This window comes from Drosophila persimilis, unplaced genomic scaffold (assembly GCF_003286085.1).
Source record: "Drosophila persimilis strain 14011-0111.01,24,50 unplaced genomic scaffold, DperRS2 tig00003933-arrow-pilon, whole genome shotgun sequence".
In the NCBI taxonomy this organism is placed as follows: Eukaryota; Metazoa; Arthropoda; class Insecta; order Diptera; family Drosophilidae; genus Drosophila; species Drosophila persimilis.
Genome location: NW_020825706.1, coordinates 580914 through 607748, shown reverse-complemented (window position 1 = coordinate 607748; position 26835 = coordinate 580914). Strand labels below are relative to the sequence as shown.

General features: G+C 45.1%; 7 protein-coding genes across 8 annotated transcripts; 3 read left to right on the top strand and 4 right to left on the bottom strand.

The window, feature by feature from the left end:
* Window positions 1-129: 129 nt before the first annotated feature.
* LOC6594496 (heat shock 70 kDa protein cognate 4) lies at window positions 130-4053 on the bottom strand. The gene is made up of 2 exons (XM_002019659.2): window positions 3947-4053; window positions 130-2267 (listed from the first exon to the last, which is right to left on the bottom strand). Exon 2 carries the CDS (start codon window positions 2265-2267, stop codon window positions 309-311), a length of 1959 nt encoding a protein of 652 aa, XP_002019695.1. The 5' UTR covers window positions 3947-4053; the 3' UTR covers window positions 130-308.
* A 1354-nt stretch (window positions 4054-5407) lies between these two features.
* LOC6594101 (serine/threonine-protein kinase ATM) lies at window positions 5408-15512 on the top strand. The gene is made up of 28 exons (XM_026994437.1): window positions 5408-5608; window positions 5678-5786; window positions 5840-6025; window positions 6086-6306; window positions 6387-6731; window positions 6787-7908; window positions 7973-8150; window positions 8213-8382; window positions 8435-8561; window positions 8626-8993; window positions 9050-9191; window positions 9252-9372; window positions 9425-9557; window positions 9614-9907; window positions 9958-10237; window positions 10300-10664; window positions 10732-10932; window positions 10990-11137; window positions 11207-11630; window positions 11709-11859; window positions 11911-12414; window positions 12485-12790; window positions 12860-13841; window positions 13902-14069; window positions 14129-14508; window positions 14576-14828; window positions 14884-15135; window positions 15188-15512. The coding sequence occupies exons 1-28, from the start codon at window positions 5408-5410 to the stop codon at window positions 15370-15372; spliced, it is 8316 nt and encodes a 2771-aa protein (XP_026850238.1). The 3' UTR covers window positions 15373-15512.
* A 900-nt stretch (window positions 15513-16412) lies between these two features.
* Window positions 16413-17585, bottom strand: LOC6594100. The gene is made up of 4 exons (XM_002019656.2): window positions 17299-17585; window positions 17049-17243; window positions 16744-16984; window positions 16413-16670 (listed from the first exon to the last, which is right to left on the bottom strand). Exons 1-4 carry the CDS (start codon window positions 17514-17516, stop codon window positions 16521-16523), a joined length of 804 nt encoding a protein of 267 aa, XP_002019692.1. The 5' UTR covers window positions 17517-17585; the 3' UTR covers window positions 16413-16520.
* Window positions 17586-17660: 75 nt separating this feature from the next.
* On the bottom strand, window positions 17661-18587 carry LOC6594099 (28S ribosomal protein S10, mitochondrial). The gene is made up of 3 exons (XM_002019655.2): window positions 18552-18587; window positions 18269-18492; window positions 17661-18195 (listed from the first exon to the last, which is right to left on the bottom strand). The coding sequence occupies exons 1-3, from the start codon at window positions 18558-18560 to the stop codon at window positions 17940-17942; spliced, it is 489 nt and encodes a 162-aa protein (XP_002019691.1). The 5' UTR covers window positions 18561-18587; the 3' UTR covers window positions 17661-17939.
* Window positions 18588-18733: 146 nt separating this feature from the next.
* LOC6594098 (protein arginine N-methyltransferase 1) lies at window positions 18734-20560 on the top strand. Of its 2 annotated transcripts, none has more exons than XM_002019654.2 (3): window positions 18734-18808; window positions 18869-19697; window positions 19756-20560. In XM_002019654.2, exons 1-3 carry the CDS (start codon window positions 18787-18789, stop codon window positions 20447-20449), a joined length of 1545 nt encoding a protein of 514 aa, XP_002019690.1. In that variant the 5' UTR covers window positions 18734-18786; the 3' UTR covers window positions 20450-20560. The 2 variants fall into 2 exon arrangements, with proteins under 2 accessions (XP_002019690.1, XP_026850341.1); XM_026994540.1 differs by having other exon boundaries at window positions 18749-18808; window positions 18872-19697.
* On the bottom strand, window positions 20500-22299 carry LOC6594097 (probable histone-binding protein Caf1). The gene is made up of 3 exons (XM_002019653.2): window positions 22076-22299; window positions 21458-22018; window positions 20500-21398 (listed from the first exon to the last, which is right to left on the bottom strand). Exons 1-3 carry the CDS (start codon window positions 22095-22097, stop codon window positions 20689-20691), a joined length of 1293 nt encoding a protein of 430 aa, XP_002019689.1. The 5' UTR covers window positions 22098-22299; the 3' UTR covers window positions 20500-20688.
* A 286-nt stretch (window positions 22300-22585) lies between these two features.
* On the top strand, window positions 22586-24273 carry LOC6594096. Its single transcript, XM_002019652.2, has 3 exons — window positions 22586-22822; window positions 22965-23127; window positions 23228-24273. Exons 1-3 carry the CDS (start codon window positions 22780-22782, stop codon window positions 24180-24182), a joined length of 1161 nt encoding a protein of 386 aa, XP_002019688.1. The 5' UTR covers window positions 22586-22779; the 3' UTR covers window positions 24183-24273.
* The last annotated feature ends 2562 nt before the right edge of the window (window positions 24274-26835 follow it).

The following is a 26835-nucleotide window of genomic DNA, read 5'->3' as shown; positions in this document are numbered from 1 at the left end:
TCTCAAATTAATTTATTGAATTCAAGTATAAGCAAATATATTGTTTGTTTGGTGATCGATCGATGATAATAATATAATATATATTATTTATGCAGCTCTGTGTGGGTTCCTTTATGAGAAGTGTGGTAATTATTAAATGATCCTCAAAGAAGCAGTCGTTTTATTTTGGTTTGATGTTAATCGAATTTCCAATTTAGAGTCCAGATTTAAATAGCTCTTGTAGTGTTTTTGTTGTTTTTTAGACAAGAGAACTGATGTACTTTTGGATGGTTGAGAGTGGGTGTGAGGTTTGGGTATTTGAGAATGGTTTAGTCGACCTCCTCGATGGTGGGGCCAGCACCGCCGGCACCAGCACCGGGAGCACCAGCTCCAGCTGCACCGGGAGCTCCGGGCATACCGCCCGGCATGCCACCAGGAGCACCGCCAGTGCTCTGGTACAGCTTGGTGACGATCGGGTTGCAGATACCCTCGAGCTCCTTCTGACGGTGCTCGTACTCCTCCTTATCGGCCAGCTGGTTGGCATCCAGCCACTTGATGGTCTCGGTGCACTTGTCCAAGATGACGGTACGGTCAGAGTCGGCGATCTTGGTCTTCAGATTTTCCTCATCAAGGGTGGCCTTCATGTTGAAGCAGTACGACTCGAGAGCGTTCTTGGCGGAGATGGTCTCCTTCTGCTTCTCGTCCTCGTTGCGGTACTTCTCGGCCTCGTTGACCATGCGCTCGATATCCTCCTTGGAGAGACGACCCTTGTCATTGGTGATGGTGATCTTGTTCTCCTTGTTGGTGGAACGCTCCAGGGCAGTGACGTTCAGGATGCCGTTGGCATCAATATCGAAGGTGACCTCAATCTGGGGCACGCCACGTGGTGCTGGGGGAATGCCCGACAGCTCGAACTTTCCAAGGAGATTGTTGTCCTTGGTCATGGCACGCTCGCCCTCGTACACCTGGATGAGCACACCGGGCTGGTTGTCCGAGTAGGTGGTGAAGGTCTGGGTCTGCTTGGTTGGGATGGTGGTGTTGCGCTTGATCAGCACGCTCATCACACCGCCGGCGGTCTCGATACCCAGAGACAGTGGGGTGACATCGAGCAGCAGGAGATCCTGCACCTCCTGCGACTTGTCGCCGTGCAAGATGGCGGCCTGGACGGCGGCACCATAGGCAACAGCCTCATCGGGATTGATCGACTTGTTCAGCTCCTTGCCGTTGAACAGATCCTGGAGCAGGCGCTGCACCTTGGGGATACGGGTGGAGCCACCGACCAGCACAATGTCGTGGATGGCCGACTTGTCCAGCTTGGCGTCACGCAGAGCCTTCTCCACGGGGTCCATGGTGCTGCGGAACAGATCGGCGTTCAGCTCCTCGAAACGGGCACGAGTGATCGAGGTGTAGAAATCGGTACCCTCGAACAGAGAGTCAATCTCAATGCTGGCCTGGGTGGACGACGAGAGGGTACGCTTTGCGCGCTCGCAGGCGGTGCGCAGACGACGCAGAGCACGCTTGTTGCTGGTCAGGTCCTTCTTGTGCTTGCGCTTGAACTCCTGCACAAAGTGGGTCACTAGACGGTTGTCGAAATCCTCACCACCAAGATGGGTATCACCGGCCGTAGATTTGACCTCGAAGATGCCGTCATCGATCGACAGAATGGACACATCGAAGGTACCGCCACCCAGATCGAAAATAAGCACGTTGCGCTCACCAACAGCCTTCTTGTCCAGGCCATAGGCGATAGCAGCGGCTGTGGGCTCGTTGATGATACGCAGCACATTCAATCCGGCAATGGTACCGGCATCCTTGGTCGCCTGACGCTGCGAGTCGTTGAAGTAGGCTGGCACAGTGATGACGGCATTGGTCACTGTCTTGCCCAGGTACGCCTCGGCGGTCTCCTTCATTTTGGTCAACACCATGGAGGAGATCTCCTCGGGGAAGAAGGTCTTCTTCTCATCCTTGTACGTAACCTCAATCTTGGGCTTGCCATCTACGCTGACCACATCGAAGGGCCAGTGCTTCATGTCAGACTGCACAGCAGAATCCTCAAACTTGCGACCAATCAGACGCTTGGCATCGAAGATCGTTTGGGTTGGGTTCATCGCCACCTGATTCTTGGCGGCATCACCAATCAAACGCTCCGTGTCCGTGAAGGCAACATAGGATGGTGTCGTACGATTACCCTGGTCGTTGGCAATGATCTCGACCTTGCCATGCTGGAACACACCCACACAAGAGTAGGTTGTGCCCAAATCAATACCAACAGCAGGTGCTTTAGACATCTGCAATAAATTATATAAAAATTATTTATTAGTTTCGATTTTCTTTCCACAAACACGTAATAATTCGAATGGAAAATAAACTGACATTGAACAGTTATTCCAAAGTCAGCTGTTTTCTGTTGGAACGTAATTGCTACTGACGTGCCCTGGCACTGGGTGCATTGATCCCAAGAGACATGTGAGGAACTGAGTTGTTATGACACTTTCGCCCCTTGAAAAATTGTGTAGAAAACGTGGAAAAGGAAAGACCATTTCATGGGTCACCGCAGCACTGCGGAAAGTGCAGTGGAAAGCAAACCGCAATTGAATGATTTATGACAGCTTTTGTATAAGCAAACAACAGCTCAGTTCCAATGTACCAAAGGGTTCATAAAACGTGGCCAGCGTTAGAACAAATTTTCGTATGCGTCGTAGTAAAAGCGTAATCCCATTTCGCCATTTACAGCGGCCATTTCAGTTTTCGCTTTGCCTTTTATGTTTGTATTTCTCATGTGGCTGAAACTGGTTGCCAGCCCAATGTCGGAGTCATAGCCGAGATTGGCGAACACACAAAGGCAATGACTAATGCCGAGTTTGTTAAAAAAAACGGGAAGATCAATGATGAAGCGATAAACATGGCGGTCGATCAGCAGCAGCTGCCATTATTTTTCTTTGAAATGCGAAAGCAAAAAAAAAACCGCATGGACAAAGACGAAAATTCTGGAATGCGAAATAAGCGAACACACACGTGCATGCCCACAAACACACACGAGTGCGTACGTGAAACCACGCTGAGGCCGAGACATTTTGAAGGGGCGAGTGTGTGGCGGGTTGGAACGAGACAACTATAGTGTCGAGGGCGCGCAAAGAGCATTTCTTTGTACGTTTGTATAGGTGTTACCCTCTCACAAACACACGTGAGGTGTACTTTGGATGCCGGTTAGCAACGCGTGTTTAATTTTAGCTAAATTATATGAAAAACCAGCAAAAAGTATTAATTTATGGTGTTAAGAACTATTTTTATCTCATTCGTGTTTATTAAACGGATCTGAATCATCCGTCTGTGTGGGAAAAAGCATGTTGTTAGGCGTGGTATGCATGGATGTGTGCGCGTGCGAGAAGCCGCAAACATTCATTGGAATATTCTAGCAAAGAGCAATAGCACTTTGAAATTAATAGGCAATTACGATGAGTAATTTTGGCATTGATTAATTTTATACAACAGCAGTAAATGCAATGTAGGCGCTGGATGACGCAAGTTTTTTTTATCTATGCCTGCCATATTGTATGTATGCATGCGTATACATATGTATGTGTGTAAGCGTGCATGTGAGAATGAAGCGGTAAATTTTCCCAATGGAATATTCCAGAAGTTCCACAGTCACATTTTGCATTAATAAGCAATTACAGAGATTAACTCTGGTTTCGTACTATCTGATTAATTATTACTCATCAAAATACACATGAAAATATCTGCATGTCTACTTGTGTGCGTACAAACTGAAATAATTAGTTTTAGGTCACAGGCCAAGTATTGCAAGTATTGATTGAACATGAAAATGGGTGCATGTAAGCGGATCAATAAACTACCTTATATAGTATACACGAAAAGCACGTGGCTTCCTTTTCGTTTTCTAGCAACCATATGAAAATTAAGCATAAACACTCCTTATATCATAAATACGTGATTCGGCACTTACCTTTGTGTGTTTTGTTTAGTTAAAACGTACTAAAATATGTGTAATCGTGTAATTGCTACTTCACTTTTGTCCCACTTAATCTTTCTGTCGAGTAGACACTCACGTTCGATCAAACTGGCGGTTTTTTTAGGAATAAAAAATTAAAAACCTCCGTCCCGAATGAAATCTACGAGTACAGTGTGACCGCGGAAATATACCGAAACATACGGTCTTGTTTTAAAAATATACCGTAAAAATACTAACGAATTCAAGTTATATTTTACATATTCCTCGTTTTTTATATTCCGTCGAATATTACCAGCTATATAGAACATTTAGCCGTGCCCACATAATTTTAGCCCATTGATGAATCAATTTTCTACACAATTGATTAGTTTTTAGTCCTTGCTTTTATTGTATTTTGACTTAAACAGGGTTAAACCAAAATAGTTCAACAAAAATAAGAGTCGCAATGTTGCTGGTATTTGAAGACATGATGCGTGTATAGGCCTTTGTGCACCCTATTTCGTTAATTTTATATGAAGATCAAACGCAATTTATTAAGACCTTTTCTCAAATTGATATGTTTTTGACATATTTATTAGTATCTTGCATATATTTATGTCGATCCTGATACCTACTGAGCCTTGGAAGACAAACGTATTCACAATTCTATAACATCCATTTTACCCAGGGTATGTGTGCCGTTTTTTTAAGAATAAAAAATTAAAAACCTCCGTCCCGAATGAAATCTACGAGTACAGTGTGACCGCGGAAATATACCGAAACATACGGTCTCGTTTTAAAAATATACCGTAAAAATACTAACGAATTCAAGTTCTATTATACATATTCCTCGTTTTTGATATTCCGTTGAATATTACCAGCTATATAGAACATTTAGCCGTGCCCACATAATTTTAGCCCATTGATGAATCAATTTTCTACACAATTGGTTAGTTTTTAGTCCTTGCTTTTATTGTATTTTGACTAAAACAAGGTTTAAACAAAATAGTTCAACAAAAAAAAGAGTCGCAATGTTGCTGGTATTTGAAGACGTGATGCGTGTATAGCCCTTTGTACACCCTATTTCGCTCATTTTATATGTAAATCAAACGTAATTTATTAAGACCTTTTCTCAAATTGATATTCTTTAGACATATTCAAGTACCTTATTAGTATCTTGCATATATATATGTCGATCCTGATACCTGCTGAGCCTTGGAAGACAAACGTATTCACAATTCTATAACATTCATTTTACCCAGGGTATGTGTGCATGGAATGGGACTCTTGTCGTCAACCGGTTATGACGACTAATTCGTGCCCTGGTTAGTTCCGATATTTTTGTGCGATAAGCCACCTCGATAACGATATGCACCGGCTGTAATTGCGGCCTTCGTCGATTACTATACAATTTAGAACTAGAAGCTATTTTAAAACTGTTTTGAAACAAAAGCAACAAGTGATGGACTGGGAAGCATGAGTGGACTGTTGAATGAAGTTCAGCGCATCCTCGGTGATGTGCGCTCGGAGAAGCCAGCCACACGAAGCAAGGGCATTGAACAGTTGGACGAAAAGTTGGCCAGCTGCAGAGATGATTTGAATGCGCTGATCCTGGACAAAAGGAACGATTTGTCGTGGCCCAATGTTTTTGATGCATGCAAAGAGGCACTTTTCAAGGTTTGTACATAGGCAGCGGCCCATTACCACCAAACGTACCGTCTGACTATCTCTCTCTTCACTCCGCAGCACGCCTCAAATTTGCACGATGCCAACGAGAAAGCTTTCAAGACATTGGCGGCAAAGAACTACTTGTATGGCAATGTTCTGGAAAAGATTACAAAATTCAATATAGAAGGTATGAATGTTTAATAAGGCATACAATTTAATTGGTTAAATTCCTTCGCTTAGCTGGCAGTGACACATCTGGAAAGGGTCACTTCCTGGCAAAGATAACCATCTTTAGTGCATTCGAAGAGGGCATCAAAATGCGAACTGTGGTGAAGCACTTTGGCGATCGATTCATGAACTTACTTGAGGGGGGCATCTACTCCTCGCCCAGCTATGTTCGCGAGCTAAAAATCAATGAGTACAGTCGTAAGTGACACCTCCAAAGGTGGCCCAACATTGCAATTTGACCACCTGTTGTTGCTACAGGCATCCTCTCGTACCTGTTTGAACTGAATGTGCACGATGATGATTTTCTACGCAATAGGATAGTGAAATGCATAACCAAGACTGTTGGCTTGGCCAAGGAGCGCGTTCAGTTGCACGTTGATCTTGTGGAATACCTGCCAGAGCTGATCAACTTTGCTCAGACGGCAAATGCTGGCAGAAAAAAGGATATTGTTCGTTTATATTTCCTTTTCGCCACAGAGGTATAATACAATACGCCTCATAAAAACCATACAACCTGTATGGTTAAATCTTCTTTATTTTCTTTCTTTCTTTGATTCAGCTCTCTGTGAACTACCGCCATCAATTGTGCCTCCACATGCAAGATATTCTGCCAAAACTGTGCGAATATCACAACGAAGATGTGTTTCGCGACGACACCAGAAAAATATTCTTCCAGTGCGTCATCAATTCACTGCATTCGCTATATCCCAAGCTCAGCGTTTGCGATTTCAACACCTTTGGGGTGCCGCTCAACGAGAAATGGCCACAGACCATGCTTAGGCTGAAGACAATCGTGGACATGGAAATACGCAAGAATTCTTTGGTCCGCTATAAGACCGCAAAACTGAGCAATGACAAGTTCTGCGAGTCCTTCATCAAGATGTCGGCCCTGGTCATGTATATAGTGAGAAATCGAAATATATTCCAAAACTGTTTATCTTAAAGGTCATGTTTTGCAGGTGCTATGGGACTTGGAGTTACGGAAAAATGACTCGAATGGAGATGGGGATGCGCCCAAGAAGCTACCCAGACCCTCGGACAAAATGGAGGTATTGTTCGGGTTGATTGACAAGAAGGAAACCACATTCGATGATGTCTGGTTTGCCATATATGCAGAGGTACTGCAGTTGAGCATTGTGGTCCTGAATGTGGCCAACTACCAGCAGGCATTAAGCACTGTTCTGGGTATCCTGCAAATGTATGGCAATGTCAGGAACCTGACAAATGTGCGCATATGCGTGAGATGCCTGCTCGCAAAGGAGCGAGAGCTGTTGCAGTCGCAATCCATACAGGAGAACTATCTGGCTGACTTGTGGAGTCAAATGGGAAACCATTTGATATCCGTGACCACCACGATCAGTGAGGAGATAAAGGAGAAGCAACTAATGCTGCAGATGCTGATCAAACACGACAAATTGAATCAGAAGATGGCCTCTAGCCTGTTGCACAACTTCATCTCGAATGAGATGCTGAAGCGCAACGAATGCATTGCCACCATACGCGAGATTTACATACGTGCGGGACAATGCGGCCAGGATAAGGCATCGGCTACACTGGAGCCCATTATTAGCTGGGCCTATGGCAGCAGTGGGAGATGCAGTGTCACTCAGGTGATACACAATATAGCCAGCATTGATGCCAACCTCCTGGCAGATACATTTTCGATTAGCATCATCAACTTTCTTGACGAGCAGCAGCTGCAACAGCTGTGCAACAGCCCAGATCCAGGCACAGTCCCAGCCGATCAGAATCTCTTAGCCTATAGACACAACAAGCAACTGCTTTGCCTGGACAAGGAATGTCTGGCGCCTGTTAAGTCTGCAAACCAGCAGCTGCACAGCGAACACAAGTCGCCAGCAAAGAACTGCCTTTATCAAAGCAATTATGAGTTTCTTATGCGCAGCCTCAACTTTCAGAGTGCCAGCGAGAGTCAAGCGGCTGCCATATTGAAGAATCTGAACAGTCTGGAGAGGCTAGTCTGCACCATGGAGAGACTTCTTTACTACAAAGTCTTCGATGCCGTGAATTTTACTGTCTGTCCTTTGATCAAGAGAATAGGCCTGTTTTTGAGCCACATTGAGGTGCGTTTTGGCTGGCTTTTCTAGCTTTAAAATCTACCTCCTGATGTTCTCTGCTCGTTTTCAGTTCCAGTACAAAGCCAATTGTACGGAGATGATGGATGAGAGTGACCTGCGTGAGATTCTTCGGCAACAGATCGCTGTGCTCACGATTTTCCGATCTAATTCCATTCTTTTGGACTACCTGGAGAGACAACCCATAGAAATGTTGGTGGAATTTACAGGATCTACTCTCAAAGATCATTGTAAAGGCTATCTACGACATTTTAGTTTGTAATTTGATATTAAATATGTATAATTTTTCCAGGCATGCGCCGGGAGCGATCTGATAGTGCGGTTCATGCTACCATAACAGCTCATTGTTTGCACATTTTGGGAGCTCTGTGTAGCCTCAGTTCGCATCATGACGAATCCTTTGAATACATCTCGAAAATTACTATGCGTTGGACGCCTTCAGATGTGATAATTGTGACCAAGGTAGGAGTGTGTCTACAATGAAATTTTACCTTATTCCTTACCCCCTCTTCAGATGCTGTGCAGCTGCGACAATATATCGGATGCAGCCATCATATGGCTGGTGGACAAACTGAAGTACGTTTTCCAGCATCATCATCTCGATTTGGATGTCATCAATGAGATAGTGGATCATATTCCTAGTAAGTCTCATAACTTAGGCCATCCGAAAGTACTATATAAGTAACGTTTTCCCTTGGTTTGCAGCTATTTTCCATTTTGTCCACCATACGGAACAGCAGCTGGATGATATGTGGATGGCGTTGAGTTCACTGCTGAAGATTGCGCTGAAGAAATCCTATACCTCCCGCCTTACAGCCAAAATTGTGCGTTGTGTTGGCTCGATTGCCCTGCGTTGTCCGGACATCTATCTGATGGAAAACTTTTTGGTGCTCTGCAAGTCCACGGCGAAATTCATTACCATGCCCACGCTAGATGTGCGCTTTGCCACGATCTCTACCCTGGGCATTGTTCTCAACACAAACTGCGTGGCCAGCGATCCAATCAGCCATTCGCTGCAGCACTCGGAATTCTGTAGAGAGCTGTACGAGAGCATTGAATTCAAAAAGCTTGCGGCAAGTGAATCAAGAACAAAACCGCGTGAATGTTGATCGAATTTCAGTGCTTACAGTTCAACGATGAAGATGACACACGGAATAGCAACTCGATGATGGTGCAAATGCTTCTAGCGATCTTTTCCCTTAGTTCGTTTCACCAGGAGATTGCTCTTAAGGAGCTGCTGTATCATTGTGCCCGACGAAGGCTGGGAGAGGGTATGTTAGGCCTCTAATACACTCCATGCCCTATTCTTAACTTAACTCTCATCTTTGTAGCTGAGTTTGTGGCATTGCAAAATCAAGTTCCAGGCGTTGATCAAACCATGCGCGATCGCATTCGTCCCTATGCCGATATTCTGCTGCACAAGTGGAGCTCTCAACGCTGGCCAATTTTAAAGTAAATCAATTCCTACATAATCAAATAGGAATCCTTTAACGCTCTTCTTTAGGTTCCCCTATTTTCTGTGCTATGAATCGAAGGAGGCTTTTCGAAAAGCCCAAAGCAGCAGAATCATGGCCTATTCATTCCTCTATGGGCAGCCCGAGGACATACATCGCCACAGAAAGTCCATCAGCATAGAGGTATGCCTACCTTATAAGTTATTTCTTGCACAAATCAAACTAGTATCTTTCTTTAGGCGGCCATGCCCATGATTTGGGCTTTCGTGCTGCCCCAGAGTTGTCTTTGTGCCGAAAGCGAAAGCCAGGACTTTCGGGAGCATCACCTGTTGCTGTCAGAGAATTTGCAGCACTACAAACTCAATCCCAAGGAAGTGTCTCTCAATGTGGAGACGCTCTACATTGTGATTAGTTGGCTGCACGATCCGCAGGAAATGGGGAGATTATTTGGTGCCTCGGTGCCCTGCACCCAAATACGTTACTGGTATAATCTGACAGGGGAGTCGCTCTTCAAATGCCTCAACTGGTTTATTGTGAGTATTCTCCGGAGACTCTTTATTGTCTTTAATTCATTCCCTTTCAGTGTTCTAATAGCAGATCCTCGGGAGATGATCGCCTCCAGGCCATGTCCTTGCTTCAGATCAAGCATTCACGCATATTAATCCATCTGTTAGGGCTCTTGAAGACCGATTGCTTCAATGCCATCTTCCCCAGCCAAGCCATTCATGCCTTTTTTCTGTACTGTGCCATAGCCAATGCTCTATACGATTCGGCGTTGGCTCTCGAGGGACCAAAAACCGCCATTCCATTCTCTTACTTTGTGCGGGACATTTGGTTCTTTGTCGTTAGGTTTCTGCTTCACAGTGAGTGGCATGCCACAGTCCATGCAAGCTAAAATATCTAATAATCGCTAGTGCTTTTACAGGCAAGTGCAGTCAAGTGCATCTGTGTGCTCTCTCCTTCCTGGATCTACTTCTCAATAAGCCTGGCTTCGGCTCGACTGACTTCTCGAATCACATGACTGAGATAGCCAAGCTATTGATCAGTTTTCAGATGCACTGCGATGTGAAAGCCGTCAATGAGAAGGTCGTGGAGGTTGTGAATCATATTCTGAGTGCACACAGCACCCAGATAGACATACAATCCATTCTGGAGGAGAACTCGGATTGCCAGTTTCTTCAGAAACCCAATGCTGCTCTACAACACATCGACAGGACTGATGTGCCTAGCTTTCTGCGTTCATTCCTTAAAAATCCGACAGCAGAGCGCTTGCATGATCTTAGGATTTATGTGAGTATAGAAAAGGTATTTGCTAATCCTGACTAATGTACCCCTGACGCTACCCCTGACACATTAGATTGCCGGGCACAAGGACCAGCTACAGGCGCACGAAACGCTTCTCTTGGAGCTGATCAAACGTCTCATTCAAATGGCTCGATGTGCGCAAAGTAAAGAGAGCAGCAATCTGGATGCCATGAAGTGTCTGGCCCAAATAGGTCCATTGAAGCTAACAAATATTTCATATTATTTTCAAACCGACTTTGATTCCTTCGAAGAGGTAAAACCAAAGCTCTGTTCTCTGTTCTGTCCTACTTACATATACCTGATTTTGCAGTCGGAGCTAGAGCCCATGGAAAAATTCTTGGTCGTGATATGTGAAGTACTGGAGAAGTATTTGTTCCAGTTTGACCCCAAGACGCATGACGCTCTTGTGGCCGTTGCCATTCAGGTTGCGAACAGCAAGCCCGCCGCCACGATATTGAGTAAGAAAAAGTACCCAATATCTCTAAATTGGCATTAATTTTTGATTTGCTATTAAATCTATTTCGTAGATCGCATCAAGAACCTACAAATCTTTGTTGAGAAGTCACCAGAATCGAGTTTCCTGAATGCACATCAGCACATACCAGCCATAGATTGGCTGAATGCTCTCAAATCCAGCCAGGACTTGGACTATGAGCCCTGGATGTGTGCCTTCGTGTCGCAGGTTTTTAGGGCTTGCGGCTGGCAGGGATTCGATGCTTTGGCTGCGTCTTCCTTTCCGTTTGCCGAGACCTGCCTGCAGCCATTTATTAAGTTGTTGTTGGCCAACAAACAGCAACAGCACCTGGAGAGTCTCTGTCAAATGTTGGACTACTTTTTCGAAGGTTTCGCCAGCTCCACGGCAGCTGCCCAAACCCAAAATATATTCCACAACAAGCGGGCTATTAAGAAGTGTTTGCACATTTGCGAGTGCATACGGATCGTCAACAATTGGTAGGAAGAACGAAGCTCTAATCAGCTCTTCGATGTATATATAATAATCTATAATTATCTGAAATGTAACCCACATAGGAGCATTCCCATCAAGCTGGAAAATGTGGTCAGGGCCAGTAATCACTGTCAGGCGTATTTCCTTAGCATTATGTACCTGGAGCTGTGGGCCTGCGGCTCGGTAAAATCCAAATTCCTGGATGATGAGTCCTTTCAGTCTTCGGCCAAAAAGGTGTGCATAATTCTGAACAATTTTCAAAATGCTAAACGTGTATTTTAATAGGCTTACGAGTCGATTGGTTGTCTGGACGCTATTCCTGGCTTTGTCAATCCCATGCGCTCTCGCGTGGATTTTCACGGTCGCAACAACAACTTGTCCGCCATTCTGCTGGAGTCGGATCACCTGGACAGTGCTAGCAGTCAGATGGCTGTGGATCTCATGAAGGGTAACGGTCTGTGGTCATTTGCCAAACTGCAGCAGCAGGAACCGGACTATGAAATCTTCTGGCGACTTGGCCAGTGGGATATGCCATCCGATCAGCAGCCACAACAATTAAAGCACAGCACTGGGGCCACCATTAATTTGGAGCAGGAATTCAAGCGGCATCATTTTGTGGCACTTAGGAGCATTGGGCAGCGCGAGGAGGAGAACACCCTTTCGGCCATTGGGAGTGGCTATGAGTGCGTGCGCAGGATTCTACAAGACAACAGCATGGAGTGCCTGCAGAGTGTGTACAAGTACCTCACATGGCTGTGCACGCTTCAGCAGGCAGAAGACTTTTGTGAGGTCTCTCGCATGCAGTACTGTCTTTTATATTTTTCATCATTCATCAACCGAGATTTTGTCCCTTAAACAGATCCAGTTTGGGGCACAGCTAGACCCGGGGCAGATGTCTAAAGTCTTTGGAAAATGGCAGACGGAACTGGAGCTTAATTACGGCAACTTTTCATGTAAGGAGTATATCATTTCGCATCAGATTGCACTCTTCAAGATGGCTGGAACGCGGGCCAGCCGTCGCATGCAGGACTATTACAAGGAAAACCCCATGGACACGTATCTGTTGAAGGGGATTAGCGAGTGCAAGGCGGCGGGGAAGCTGAACATAGCCTCTAAATACATTGGGATGCTGCGAGAGCTACCCAATATCAAGGCATCCACCAAGGTAAGGGATGGGGAAGTGGCATTTCGTTGTTAAAAAGGCTGATAATTGGATTGATTATTGCCATTACAGATCTGCGTGCAGCTGGAAGATGCCGATGTGAATGTGAAAATGGGTAATCATCAGATAGCCAAGGCCATCCTGGAGTACGTGGTCGAAAACCAAGAGTTCATCTATTGCCCGCAGCGGGTCCCAGCCCTGCGCATGCATGGAGAATTCCTGATGGACTGCAATGCCGACAGCCTGAGCTCAGTGCTGAAGAATAAATTCAAGTACTCGATCCAGCTGATCGACGACTTTGTGCTGCATAAAGATAAACTGAGCGCAGCGTATCCGCAGTCCTTCAAGTGGCAGGAGCTTGAAGCCTTTGCCAGGCAGCATCGCACAGCGGCCTATGAGGCCATGGCCAAATATGCCGATCGGGAGTACCAGCAGCTGCACGAGTATCGCCACTCGCAGGACTACCAGACGCTGAAGGACATCATAGAGCAGAATCGTCTAGTAGCGGAAACGGTATCGAATCGCGAGTCCCAAGACAAGCGCATCATCTCCAATCAAATGAAGCGCTATGCCCTACTGGACGAGATGGAGCTGAAGCGCATTGAACAGAATCTTACAGAGCATTTGTGCACGGCTGTGAGGAATCACATTGCCTACTGCAAGCTGGACAGCGGCTTCTCCAGCGCTGCCATCTATCGCATCATCTCGCTATGGTTCACCAATGCCCACAACGAGCAGCTGCAGAAGTGCATCAATGAGGAGATCCTCACAGTGCCCAGCTACAAGTTTATTTGTGCCACCAACCAACTGACGGGGCGTCTCAATTCTAAAAACCCCAGCCTGCTTAAGATCCTGTTCGAGCTATTGGTCCGCTGCGGCCAAGATCATCCGCATCACACCTTTTACAAGCTGTATCCCCTGGTATTAGCCCGCCTGGACGGCGATGGCAGCAACACGGAAAGGGCGGGCATTGCCCGTAAGATAATAACGAAAATCTGTGAGAAGAATCCCCTAGCAGACAGATGCAGCAAGCAGCTGGAGGCAGTGCTTCCAGGTAGAAAGATTTATTGGCTTCCGTTGTGTACTGTACCGTATTCATCTTACTCTCTTTTAGCTATCGTCACGTTTGCAAACGAGGGAATATCCGAGAACCGGCATCAACCAATTGCGATGCGGCTAAAGCAGTTCGAGAAGGTGAGGCGTCATAGGAATCTCGATGCCATGCAGTGTCCCACCCTGGAGCTACCCATTTGTCCCGACAAGGAATACAACAACATCACCAGTAGGTTGAAATTCTTAGCCGAACGAAAACTAGTTTAGCAATTCCTGTACACGATTTAGGCATCTGCAAGTGGACGAATGAAATTAGCAATTGCGGTGGCATTAATGCGCCCATCAGAGTGAAGTGTGTCTGCTCCGATGGCCAGACACGGGCACAGCTGATCAAGGGCAAGGATGACCTGCGTCAGGATGCCGTCATGCAGCAGGTCTTTGGGATTGTCAATCAGCTGCTGAAACAGGACTCTGAGTTTATCGATCGCAAGCTGCAACTTCGCACGTACACAGTGACTCCCCTGTCTATGCGCAGCGGCATCTTGGAGTGGTGCCCCAACTCTATGCCAGTAGCCGAGTACCTGGTGGGACAAGATAGCAAAAGCGGCGCCCACATAAAGTATCATCCCAATGACTGGAAGAACGTGAAATGTCGCACCTTACTAGGGGTACGAGAAAATATGGGTTAATTTTTGTTCGCTTAGTTGGAACCTGAAAACGATTGTAAATTTGCAGAGCCATGCGAAGTCGTCCAAGGAGAAGCGATTTGAAGTCTTTCAGGAAATATGCGCACATGTGACGCCTGTTTTTCACTACTTTCTGCTGGAAAAGTTCCCCATACCGGGTGTGTGGTTTGAGCGGCGTTTGGCCTACACAAACAGCGTGGCCACTACCTCAATGGTGGGCTATGTTCTGGGATTGGGCGATCGGCATGTGCAGAACATTCTAATTGACCAGCAAACAGCCGAAGTGATACACATAGATTTTGGTATGTATCTGATTACATCCAAGATATGGATTCGTTTATATTCTTCTTATTCCAGGCATCGCTTTCGGTCAGGGCAAGATAAGTGCAACCCCAGAGACGGTACCCTTTCGGCTTACACGTGACTTTGTTGCTCCCATGGGCATCTGTGGAACTAAGGGAGTGTTTACCAAGTCCTGCGAGGCCACCGTACATATACTGAGGCGGTACAAGTCCGTCCTCACCACCATACTCGAGGTTCTGCTCTACGACCCACTCTTTATTTGGGGTGTACTCAGAAATAGGCAATCCTCCCAGGAGTCCAGTAAAAGTATGCATATCAATCGATCTATCTAGATAGTCTCTAGAATTGTTATTTACAGGCGAGGAATCGATTAATCTGGTGGCCCAGCGTGCCCTGCTTCAGGTGCAAAATAAACTAGAGGGTCGGGAGGCAGGTACCCTCGGTGACTCGAATGTGGAGGCTCAAGTGGAACGTCTGATCAACGAAGCCACTCTGCCGGATAATCTATGTATGATCTTTACCGGCTGGGATCCATATCTATAAGGAAACGCACATCATTGTGGAGCACCACAAAAGTACATCACAATTGTTACCCAGTTATCAACAAGATTAGAAATGTCGTTATTTTGTATATTCTATTTTGTATTTGCTTCTAATCTGTGAAACAAATTCCTTTTTGCGAATTTCGGTTGTGGTTTTTATGAAAGGGAAACACATAAGTGGTTGCCATTATCTTTTGGCTGTCAAATAATGTCATACTTCCACTAAAGTTGTACAAATATGTAGCTTTTATATAACTACACTGCAACCTCAGAAAAAATTGTAACGCATAAAAGTGGGAATTTCTACAATGGGTTCATTAGCACATAATACATTGATAAACGTATAGTGGTTACCTGGTAATCGTGTACAAAGTTCAAGGGTATATTGTATTTTTTTCTCCCGGGAGATAATGTAGGTCGAAGGAACATTTCTCTAAATATTTTCAAAGATCTATGCAAGAATCGTTTGATACCTTGATATTGGAGACATTAAGCGTTACGGGAAACACAATTGCAATGGTAAAACCTTTCAAATATAGTTATTATCTACTAATCTAATACGTTTTATACGTAACCAATCCTATCCCGAGATTTCTTCGCTGAACCTCTTGAACGACCAACTGACTTTGGCTACAAAAATGTTGGGAAACCTGTGAAATGGGTACCCTAAAGTCGAAATATCTACTGCATATAGTACTCAAAGCTGGTTTTATAGAACCCGCAAGGCCATTTAAAATTCTTAGCCCACTGCAACTGGATTTGATAACCTGCTACTTGATCTTGTTTTGCACGCAAACTAGCAGTAAATCAATAAACGGCTATAAAAATAACACTTATCAGAGACCCCCACAGCGATTAAACGATTCGATGGTAGCAAAACTCTGTGTGGCCAGCGCCTGTGGCGGGAGTGGGGTATTTTCGGGCAGATAAGAGACGGATTTAAATGCAAATGGGATATTGGTAAATGTATCCTTATCAGTTTGATAAGTAAATATAGCTAAAACGTCAAACGGTTCATAACGGTTCTAACACTCAAGTGCCTTATTTCCATTTCCATCACATTTATCAATTCTTTTGAGAGGATAATTGTATCTCTATACATAGGTAACTACATATTTTATTTCCTAAACTATTTCATATATTTCAGTCTTAGTCGAGTATTGATTCAGATCCAAGCTTGCAGTTGGGCTCGACGCCCTCGAATATGGGCTTGCTTTCACCGCCCTCTCCTCCTCCGCCACCAGCTATGATCTGGAGTATGTCCTGCAAAGAGTATTGCCCCAAAAAGTTGTTGACCAGCTGCAAAAGAGAATCGGAATGGAGAGATAGGATGAGTGGACTGTCTTTTAAAGCACCCAAAAGGTACACCCACCGTTTGAACTTTGGCAACCACCGTTCCCTGTTCGTAGCTCCAGACATCGTCTAGCAATTCCACGCCCATTTCATTGACAAGGGAATGCACAAAATCATCGATGCGGTCCTCCTCCAGGAGGTTTTCAAAGTTGATTTTCAAATCACCCAAATAAAGCTCGATTTGCAGTGAAGTGATACCCAGGGGTGAGAGAGTTCTCAGCCTGAAGGAGATCAGGAATGAAAAGTCCTTGATGAAGGCTCTACGAAAGAGAGCGAAGGGCTAATAAGTGAAGAGTTTGATGCTAAAATAAATCATATGCCTACTCTGCATTGCCATCACCAGCCAGATTTAGGATATAGGCCAGCGATCCCTTTGCGGTGTACAGGGACTTGAAGTAGGTGTATGGGAAGTTAACCTGGATGGTGCTCTTCAGACCCGGCACGGGATTAAGGGTAAGTGTAGGAACCTCAAAATCGGACACTCCGTGCAACTGGAAGTCATCGATGGAGCCAGTAAAGCTAAAAATTTGTGGTTTAAATAACTTGTCAGCGGACTAATCATTATGTTGCTTACTCTATGAGGTATTTGTTATTCATAGACGTCTGGCCAGGACCAAGAACGAAAGGATCTAGCGCGGGCAAACCCAAATTTGGTATGGGATGGCACATACGCATGCGGAACTCTTCCAGGAAGGCAAGGATTTGACTCTCGTATAAGCACTCGGCTGGTTCCAAACAACTGTAGAGTATGGCTATGGCCATAACGGCCTGCAAGAAGTATCCCTGGCGCATGTTGTTGCTGATCCGCTTCCGTTCGGCTTGGCCTCGCTACTGAGGAGCTAGCGGGCAGCCGTCCGGATTTTGTTTGCCCTTACTTCAAGTGGGGGCCCGTATCCAGGTGCCACTGTGTGCGTGTGTCAAGATACGACAACTAAGTCGAGCTAACAATTTTATTTCAATATTTGGCCCAACACTTATCTCCGTTAATCGCGGGTGGGGCTCCGAGTGCGATCGCTTATTAGTTCGGTTTATGGGTACGATTGCTGTTCTTCTATTTCAATTTATTTTTGTTTTTGATCAGCCTAATCTCATCGCGGATGCCGCTGTTGAAATACGTACTTGAATGGCCGCATAACTGCCCCCGACAAGGGGCTCCAAGTAAAAAACTATTAATAACATTTGCGTCCTACTGGCTAAGAGTTCTTTCAGGCTGCGCTAAACTTGCTCGGGGGGTTGGCGCAAGTGCTCGGGCATCTGCTGGAGCTCTGTCTTGGACACCTGCAGCGCCACGCCTTCGGGCAGGTTGCGTTCAATATACTCCAGAAATGTGTCCAGGGTGGAGCCTGTCAGCTTGTGGAAATTCATGTACCGGAAGTGCGTTCGCACCTCGTACTGCACACGATGCTTCTTGTAGATGTGCACCGACTTCAGCAGTGTCATGCGCTCGTGGTCTGCCTTGCGTGGGGACCAGCTGTGGGTGGACATTGTTGAATTAATCGCGATTTCTTTCGGATCTAACTGATTTGATTTGTATCCCCACTTACCACTTGCCCTTCTCAATGCCTAAATGGTCTGCGGCGGTGGTGGCAAACCAGGTATAGCTCTTCAGCACGGCCGGATCGACGCCGCGGAGCTCGATTTCCAATTTGCTGAAAAGTTTATCCGGCTCCGGAACGGATGCTGTAGTTGTAACATTCGTTGCTGCACTGCTGGTGGTCACAGATGATAGCGCCCGCACAGGTTGTGCCCATCGTAAAGTCTTCAACACCTGGAAATCAGAGTTATTGTAATTAAATATAGCTTTATTTAATAAATTGGATTAAATACCTGCAACATATTTGTAAACGAGAAATTATGCAAGGGCTATAGGTGCTAGAACAGCTGTTGGGCAGTATTTCCCAACACTGGCCACAGAAGGCGCGATATATCAACTGATATATCAATAACATCCCTAATACCGCTGTTTTGCACGTGCTGGCGGAAGTAAACATACAACCTTTTATTTATTAAACGTTTTGTACGATTGCTGGAAACTTTTTATTAACAAATATTCAAAACAAACATGAAAGAGATCGATTCCCCAGGTAAGGCAGCGCTGGTCACTAGAAGGTATCACAAAATCAAACAAAATTGTCTTTGAACAGCAGCCAAATCCCAGGCGGAGGAAGCACTGGCAAAGGAGCCGGCGGATTCCTGCTCCGATGACGATGACTATGATGACATGGATGACGAAGACGATGAAAAGGACCAGGGCGAGGAGCAAACCACTTGTCTCTTCTGCCCAGAGGCCCTCCCCAGCATAGGCGCTGCCATTGACCACCTGGACAGCAGCCACAAAGTCAATCTGTCGCAGCTTCAAAAGAAATTCCAAATGGATCAGTATTCCTTCATCAAGCTAATCAACTACATAAGGGTCTGCAAGATAAGCGCCGAGCAACTGCTCTCGACAGAGAAGATCCTGTGGGACGATGAGAAATATCTGAAGCCCGTGGAGTACGAGCCGTGGCTGTGCTACGACTATGAAGTTCTCAAGACTGAAACAGAGACTGTGACGGTGCCCGAGTTGTTGCAGCGCATTGCAGAGCAATCCAAGCTGCTGCAGCAGGCCAACGAGGACATGGAGCGGATGCGCAAGGACTATAAGGAACTGCTGCAGAGGGTCCATGAGGGCGATAGCAGGGATAAGGCCGCCGCCACCAAGGATCTGCCGCGCAATAATCTCTTACTCGATAAGGAGTACTTCAACAGCTACTCCCACTTTGGTATCCATCACGAAATGCTCAGCGATTGGGTGCGAACCAACAGCTACCGTTCCGCTTTGCTCATGAATTCGGAGGATGTGCGCGGCAAGACGGTGCTGGATGTGGGCTGCGGTACGGGAATTCTCTCCATATTCGCATCACAGGCGGGCGCCTCTCGCATCGTCGGCATTGACAACTCTGAGATTGTCTACACAGCCATGGACATTGTCAGGTATGCTTCAAGTTTATCTGTTTTTGTAATTTTGATTAATAAATCCCTCTGTTCGTAGGAAAAACAATGTAAAGAACGTTGAGCTGGTGAAGGGACGGCTGGAGGACACCGAATTGCCCGAGGCCAAGTACGACATCATCATTTCCGAATGGATGGGCTACTTTTTGCTGTACGAGTCCATGCTGGATAGCATCATCTATGCCCGCGAGCATCATCTTAATCCCAATGGCATCATTCTGCCCAATCGATGCTCGCTTAGCCTGATGGGCTATGGCAATGACAAGCTCTATGCCGAGCAAGTGGAGTTCTGGTCCGATGTGTATGGCGTCAATATGCGCGACCTGGCCAAACGCTCCATCGAAGAGCCGCTTATGCAGGCGGTGGATCCCCGGTACGTGCTGACAGCGGCCGAGCAAATAGCCAATTTCGATATGATGACCGTCGATCTGAATTATTCCAACTTTACGTACGAGTTCAGCCTGAAATGCACACAGGCGGGTCGGCTGTCAGCCTTTGTGGGTTTCTTTGATACGTTCTTTGAGCTGCCACGCGAGGTCATGTTCAGCACATCGCCCTATCACACGACCACGCACTGGAAACAGACTGTGTTCTTCATTGATCAGCCACAGGAAGTGAGCTGGGGCGATGTCATTAAAGGGAAAATCATCTCAAGACGAAACACCACCGATGTCAGGGCCTTGAATGTAGAGATTCAGGTCTTTGGGAAGACCTATAAATACACCGTGGACTAAATTTGAATTTGATATTCGAAATACTGCAATATATTGCCTTTTACAATATGTTTCTTTTAAGACCGGTTTTAATTAAAGATTCGTACAACATACGTTTGCTTTTGACAGAAAGTTGACTTAATTCGATCTAAAAATATGTAATATGTATAAATTAAGATGGAGCACTGCTAGATTTCAGGAGCAGGAGCAGAGAGAAAAACGTAAAATTGGTCGTGTGGGAAAATATGTATATGTATGCTTTAAGCGGTGTTTGTTTCCAACTCGGAAGCCGGTATCTCGGGCTCCTCGTCGTTGTATACGTTCTCTGCCATTTGCCACACCTGCATTATGTTGTCCTCGGACACGGAGCAAATGATCCAGGGCTCGTTGGGGTTCCATGAGAAGTCGCTGATCTTGGCCGTGTGGCCGCCGTGAATGAAGAGCAGCTCTGGTGGTCCATCTTCAGCATCCTCTGAGCTCTGCTCCTCGCCTATTTTCGACAAATCCCAAACGTGCAAGCGACGATCGGTGCCGGAAGAGGCAAGAATGGTCTCGTTATGGGGCGACCACTGCACCTGGAAGATCTCGTCCTTGTGCGACTCGAAGGAATGTAGTTTAAGCTTCAGATTACGCAAATCCCACAGTGCCACAGTCTTGTCAGCGGAGCCCGTGGCCAAGATGAACTCCGAATAGGGATTGAAGCTCAGACAATTGACTTCGGCCGTATGGGCATCGACGGTATGCGATGGCTTTGAGGTGTTGTTGTTGCGCGTGTCCCAGATCATGAGCTTCTGATCGTCGGCCACAGAACCGAAAAGCGACTCGTGCAGCAGATGCCAGGCCACATCCTCAACAACAGCGGTGTGACCAGTGAAAATATTCTTGGCATCGATCACGCGATGCTCCTTGGGCGTGGCGTTAATGTCCCACAAGCAGATGGTATGATCATCAGAGGCCGAGAGCAAGTAGCCTTGAAAATGAACCAACATTTATAGATTATACACAAAGGAGACAATAGGATTGCCTTACCATTCAGGTTAGGATTCCAAGAGAGGCCATAGCCCTCTTTCTGATGACCGCGCAGCCTCAGATCTGGCTGGCATTCACCGGATGGCTCCGGTTTGCTGGGATGTTTTGTGTAGTCAAACACCAGGACATCGCTCGACGGGGTTTTGGTAGCAATAACGCAAGCGTTCTGTGGCATATAACGAGCACGGTTCACCTCGCCTTCGTGATTGATTTTGATCTCAATCTCTATTTTGCCACACACAGAACCAAAGCCACCAAACTCGCCTCTTTCATTGTCGTAGTGCGAGCCATCAAACTGGGCATCTTCGCTGGGCAGCTGGACGCTGGCGATCAGCAAGTGATTCTGTTCGTCTGATGTGTGTGTCCCCAAAATGAGGCGATGCACCGAGTAATCCTTGCCGTCCTGCTTGGTCACATCGGGCAGCCACTGGGCAGTCAGGGATGGCCATTCCAGAGCGTGTGTCATGACCAAATCGTACAGAAAAGGGGTATTCTTCTTCCATATCTTGTACTCTTCGTTGATCACACGCTCCTCGACGGCATCGTCGAAAGATTCCGCCGCTTGGGAAATAAGTCACAAAATTAGCCTTAATTTATTTCACATTATATTCAACTTACCATTATCACTGCGATCCACCATTTCGAACGTGTGCACAAAGTATAATTAACGCAAAAATTTGGTACGCGTCGCAAAAATCGGGCGCCAAAACAATGAAGCCAAAGCGGCAAAACGCGTGCACAAGCCGGGGATAAAAAATGTATCTCACTTGCTACTGCCTCAAGTACGCGCGCTTCAGTTTTTTACTTAAATTTTACACACAGCAATGAGCACTAACAAGTACTTTACAACTGACTTCTAAAACCAAGTGAATTGACAGCGCAAAATTGGAAAGAATTTTTTTCCTCTTTTTTTTTTTTGCAAGCGCGTCGGCTGGTTCTAGAGATGTAACTCGACTTATCGATAATTTTGTAGGCTTGCGATACTATCGACTGGACAGTCACGAAAATGTGACTGTGCGCTGTGTAAAGTTGCATAAACAAACGATCGGGAAACTTTTATAAGATGATTCAAAACCAGTTTCGCGCCACTCTGTGGATCTCTGGAAACGGTTGCTTGAGCACATATAAAGCTGACTGAACCTCGGCTGCCGGTGGCCGTTGCAATTCAGTTCATAGCACTCTGCGGCGCGAGGCAGGCGCCGTAAATTGAGCAATCAACCGACCACCCGTCGAGAGCCCGGGAAAAATAATGCTAAACTTGCCCATATCAAGCAATTGTAGATTTGCCAAATAGATTAACTACTGCAAATTGACTTGACAACATGACGAATGGCGTATCCACGGACAGCGGCGAGCATGAATCGTGTAAGTGTAAAGTGGAATGGGCCCGCTGCGCCGCTGCCGAAGAAACTTTCTCTCTTGGCACTCGACGGTTTTGTTTGTTTTCAGCTCTTGTGTAATGTTTGACTGGTCTTAAGTTTGTTTTTGGTATGCGTTGTCTTTCCAGCGGCCAGTGGGAAAATGCATTCAGCGCAGGCCCCCAATAATGGGCATAATGATGCCGAGGCGGAGCAGTATCTGGAGCACCTGCTGAAGGACGGCAGCCAGGAGGGCGATAGCGGGTCTGAGTTGGAGCTTCCGCCATGGTTCGATGAGCAGCTGTTCAAGCGGTACGTTAATTAGTTAGTCACGCAAATGTTCTGTTCATGCAATTGTGTTATTGTATGTAACTTTTTAATAATTTCCCTTCATCGTTTCTGATTACTGCAGCGCTCAAGGGTACTTTAGCACATATCGCTTCGTGATGAATGCGGGGATGCTGGCCGGGCTGATTTCCGTTCTAGCCGTGCCCTCGATTCTCCGAGTACTTGCCTGCACGCGACAATCTTCAACTGCATTCACAGCTTATCGAAGATACGTACGCACTATTTTCCATACCCAATCCTGGTACAATAATTCCGTGGCGGACAGAAAGAGCAAGTTTTGGACCAGCATCGCGGCTGTTAGACAGGCCCATGCCCGCTCTAGTCATGCGTGTGCCAGGCGTGGAGCCGGGCAGATCACGCAGAAGGACCTGGCCCTGACCCAGTTTGGATTCATTGGCTTCATAACCCTTGGAGCTCATCGCATACAGCTGTACGATAATGATTTCCTAGAGGCCACAACCCATATGTGGAGAGTTCTGGGCTATTTACTGGGCATCAAGGATGAGTACAACATCTGCGGTCGGAACTGGGCCGAGTCCAAGACCCGCCTGGACATAGTTATGCGAAAAGTTTACGAGCCAGCGCTGGAGCACACAACTGAGGAGTTTTATCGGATGACAGAGGCCCTTATCCAGGGACTGTGGCACGTCAACACAATGCTCTCAGTTGGGGCTAATATCTTCTTCACCAAGCGACTGGCCTGTGTAAAGGGCTACGAGTACTACAGTTTCGACCATCGGGTCGGGGAGAAGCGGGATCCACAGCAGAGATTGTACTACTACGATTTGAAGCTATGGGATCGGCTGATCGTCAGCTACGGGCTGTTTATTGTCACCTTTCTGCACAAGTATGCCATTGTGCGGTGGTATTTGAACTTTCGCGTGTGGCTGGTGGATCTGCTCACGTACTATTTGCCCTACATTGCCATTTGGAAGTTTGGCGTCAAGTCCGCCTACGTGCGAATCTTTCGAAAGGGAGGTGAGGCACAGGAGTTTAGTTTGGGTTTCAAAGATGATTAGTCAAGCCATTTTTTGTTTGTTTGTTGGTGTCCAATAGCTAATAGGTAAATTATTAATAAATGCGCAATATAATTGTGCCTACACGGGTATATACACAAATGTGTCATCACTTTTTGAGATGAATATTTAGTTTACAGTTCATTAATTTTAACGTTAATGTTCCACCACAAATTCCACATCAATCTCAGCGCCAGAAGCAGTTACTCCTTCAGCGAAGTTACATGGCCCTGCTCTAGAAGCTGGATAGCCATGGAACTAGTATATTACATATACCTTGAAGTTCCTCAATGACTTGGACAAGGATGTGCGGTGTCCTCGATGCCGCCAGAATAGCTCCCAAAAGGAGAGCGTCGCAATTGTACAATTCAAATTTAAGCTTCAATTGCTTCAAACTTACGGCCTACAAAGGCCTATATGTATATTAAGTAGTAAGATATTCGGGGAGGCGGCGCTTTGGGCGCCTTGGTACATAATATAATAATATAAACCTTAATTTAATTAATTTTATTTATTGTAGCTTCACTTTACTCAATGTGCGGCGGCTCCTCAACTTGCGGCGGCTCCTCAACTTGCGGCATCTTCTCAACGTGGGTGTCAACGATTTCCGCTGAATTGAATACATTGATATATTATCAGAAGAATATTATATTAATTTTACTAATTTACACACCTCTATCTTGCTGTTCTAAGAAAGTCTTATACAATTGAACGACACCGTTTGGCTCTATGTCGAGTTTTTCCTGTCCAAACGTCACACTTATTGGGCCGCATTCGTTTGGTTTTCGGCTCTTTTCATGTTTTGTTCCTTGTTTTGTGGTATGGTTCATACATATATGCCTCATATAAATATATTACAACGTCGATGTTCACCCCGTCGTTTCGGTATTCACCAAATTCAATATACATTTTTATGTTTTGTTGTTTTGCTTTCAAATTATGCGCCGCAGAATGGTATGGTTACTTGTAAAACCTATCGATAATATATCGATATCGATAAATATCGTATCGCATGATACGAACCAATTAATATCACATCATTTGGCGCTCAATTTTCACATTTATAATTTTAACATATTTAACAGAGATGGGTGATCAAGAACTAAAATCGCTGGACCAGCTGGAATTCATCCACCAGGATATAGGAGGTGATGGCCAAAGTATTGACTTAAGTCCAGAGGAGGCGAATAGAGGAACAATTGTTGGCAATTATTTCAGGTCTCTGCAAGGCCAATTTGAAAAATCGGACCATCGGTATCGGTTTATATATATTATCAATTTCATCTATTAAATTTAAGAACAAAAAGTATAGATTAAGAGTAAAGGGTGTATTTTGAATGTTCGCTCTTTCAAATCGTACTTCCGTTCATAATTTATTCCAATGGATTGCTTTTAGATCCTTGTAGCTCATTCACTTTCAAAAAATGTATATTTGGCACGCCCACTCGGCTCTTTTTGCTCTCTTTGAATCGGTTAGGGCTCCTCCTCTTTTAACCCATAGAACAACGTGCGGCAACGTGGATATTATAGAATTGAGAAAATGTTAGTCATCTCAAGCTCCAATAGCTCCAAGTTCTTTTTGAAAGCTATTTCAACGATATTTTGCAGCTTATTATTCCTACAGAGACCAAGAATGAATATCGGGATCAGGATATATATATGAATCGAATCAAATGCATAGATACGTTTAAAACATATAAATTTGAGAAAATGTATTTAGTAATTACGTTTTAAAACAGTTTATAAAACAGTATCTTCATAATAAGTTAATGAAATAGGGTATACAATTGCCCATACTCGAGCGATGAGTCACATACCTTTTTTTTTATCTTTTTCGCCAAAAACCTTTTTTATGTAAAATCCAACGAAAGCCAGTGTTTAAAATAAACCAGTCACGTAGAAAATAAGTGCATTAATTGTATAAAACTATGTGGGCATGGCTGAAAGTTCTATATAGCTTGAAATATCCGGATTTGGCAATACCCGGTTCGCAACAGATGAGTCCCATTCCATACACAAACATGTTGCTAATTCCATGCACACATACCCTGGGGAAATGGATGATATAGAATTGCGGAAATGTGTTTCATCCCATGCTCTATTAATGCAGAAACTAGTCAGTATCTATTTTAAACGATATTTTGCAATTAGTGGTCCTCTTACAGAGACAAAGAATCGCTACAGGGATCAGGTTTTATATACAAATAACTAATCAAATGCATGAATAGACCAAAAAAATGCAATCTAAAACAAGGCCTTTATTAATTACATTTGAAAGCAGCTTGGAAAACAGTATCTTTATATAATATTCACGAAATAGGGTATACAAACGTTCATACCCTGGTTGACAACAAATGAGTCTGCAAATACCAGCAACATTGACGTCACAACCTGCGACATTGAACATTTTTGATGAAATCGTGTTTTTGTCAAAATAAAAAACATGCAAGTACTTAAAAATAATTAATCTTGATCAAAATTGATTCAGCTATCATATAAAATTGTCTGGGAAAACTGAGAGATCTATATAGCTGGGAATATTCGACGGAAGAAAGATTAACCAAGAATTAGTCGTCATAACCGGTTCACAACAATGAGTCCCATTCCATGCACACATACCCTGGGGGAAATGGATGTTATAAAATTGTAAATACGT

Bases quoted from the DNA above. Each gene is read 5' to 3' on its own strand.
- LOC6594496 (XM_002019659.2), bottom strand. From the start codon at position 2,267: ATGTCTAAAGCACCTGCTGTTGGTATTGATTTGGGCACAACCTACTCT.
- LOC6594101 (XM_026994437.1), top strand. From the start codon at position 5,408: ATGAGTGGACTGTTGAATGAAGTTCAGCGCATCCTCGGTGATGTGCGC. The intron at 14,509-14,575 runs GTACGAGAAAAT...GTAAATTTGCAG, and splicing joins AATGTCGCACCTTACTAGGG to AGCCATGCGAAGTCGTCCAA. The intron at 14,829-14,883 runs GTATGTATCTGA...TTCTTATTCCAG, and splicing joins AGTGATACACATAGATTTTG to GCATCGCTTTCGGTCAGGGC.
- LOC6594100 (XM_002019656.2), bottom strand. From the start codon at position 17,516: ATGCGCCAGGGATACTTCTTGCAGGCCGTTATGGCCATAGCCATACTC. The intron at 16,985-17,048 runs GTAGGCATATGA...TCTCTTTCGTAG, and splicing joins GCTGGTGATGGCAATGCAGA to AGCCTTCATCAAGGACTTTT. The intron at 16,671-16,743 runs GTGGGTGTACCT...TCTCTTTTGCAG, and splicing joins TGGTTGCCAAAGTTCAAACG to CTGGTCAACAACTTTTTGGG.
- LOC6594099 (XM_002019655.2), bottom strand. The intron at 18,196-18,268 runs GTAAGTGGGGAT...GTCCACCCACAG, and splicing joins GGCATTGAGAAGGGCAAGTG to CTGGTCCCCACGCAAGGCAG.
- LOC6594098 (XM_002019654.2), top strand. From the start codon at position 18,787: ATGAAAGAGATCGATTCCCCAG. The intron at 18,809-18,868 runs GTAAGGCAGCGC...GTCTTTGAACAG, and splicing joins GAAAGAGATCGATTCCCCAG to CAGCCAAATCCCAGGCGGAG. The intron at 19,698-19,755 runs GTATGCTTCAAG...CTCTGTTCGTAG, and splicing joins ACAGCCATGGACATTGTCAG to GAAAAACAATGTAAAGAACG.
- LOC6594097 (XM_002019653.2), bottom strand. From the start codon at position 22,097: ATGGTGGATCGCAGTGATAATG. The intron at 22,019-22,075 runs GTAAGTTGAATA...TTATTTCCCAAG, and splicing joins GGTGGATCGCAGTGATAATG to CGGCGGAATCTTTCGACGAT. The intron at 21,399-21,457 runs GTAAGGCAATCC...TTCATTTTCAAG, and splicing joins TTGGAATCCTAACCTGAATG to GCTACTTGCTCTCGGCCTCT.
- LOC6594096 (XM_002019652.2), top strand. From the start codon at position 22,780: ATGACGAATGGCGTATCCACGGACAGCGGCGAGCATGAATCGT. The intron at 22,823-22,964 runs GTAAGTGTAAAG...TTGTCTTTCCAG, and splicing joins CAGCGGCGAGCATGAATCGT to CGGCCAGTGGGAAAATGCAT. The intron at 23,128-23,227 runs GTACGTTAATTA...TGATTACTGCAG, and splicing joins GATGAGCAGCTGTTCAAGCG to CGCTCAAGGGTACTTTAGCA.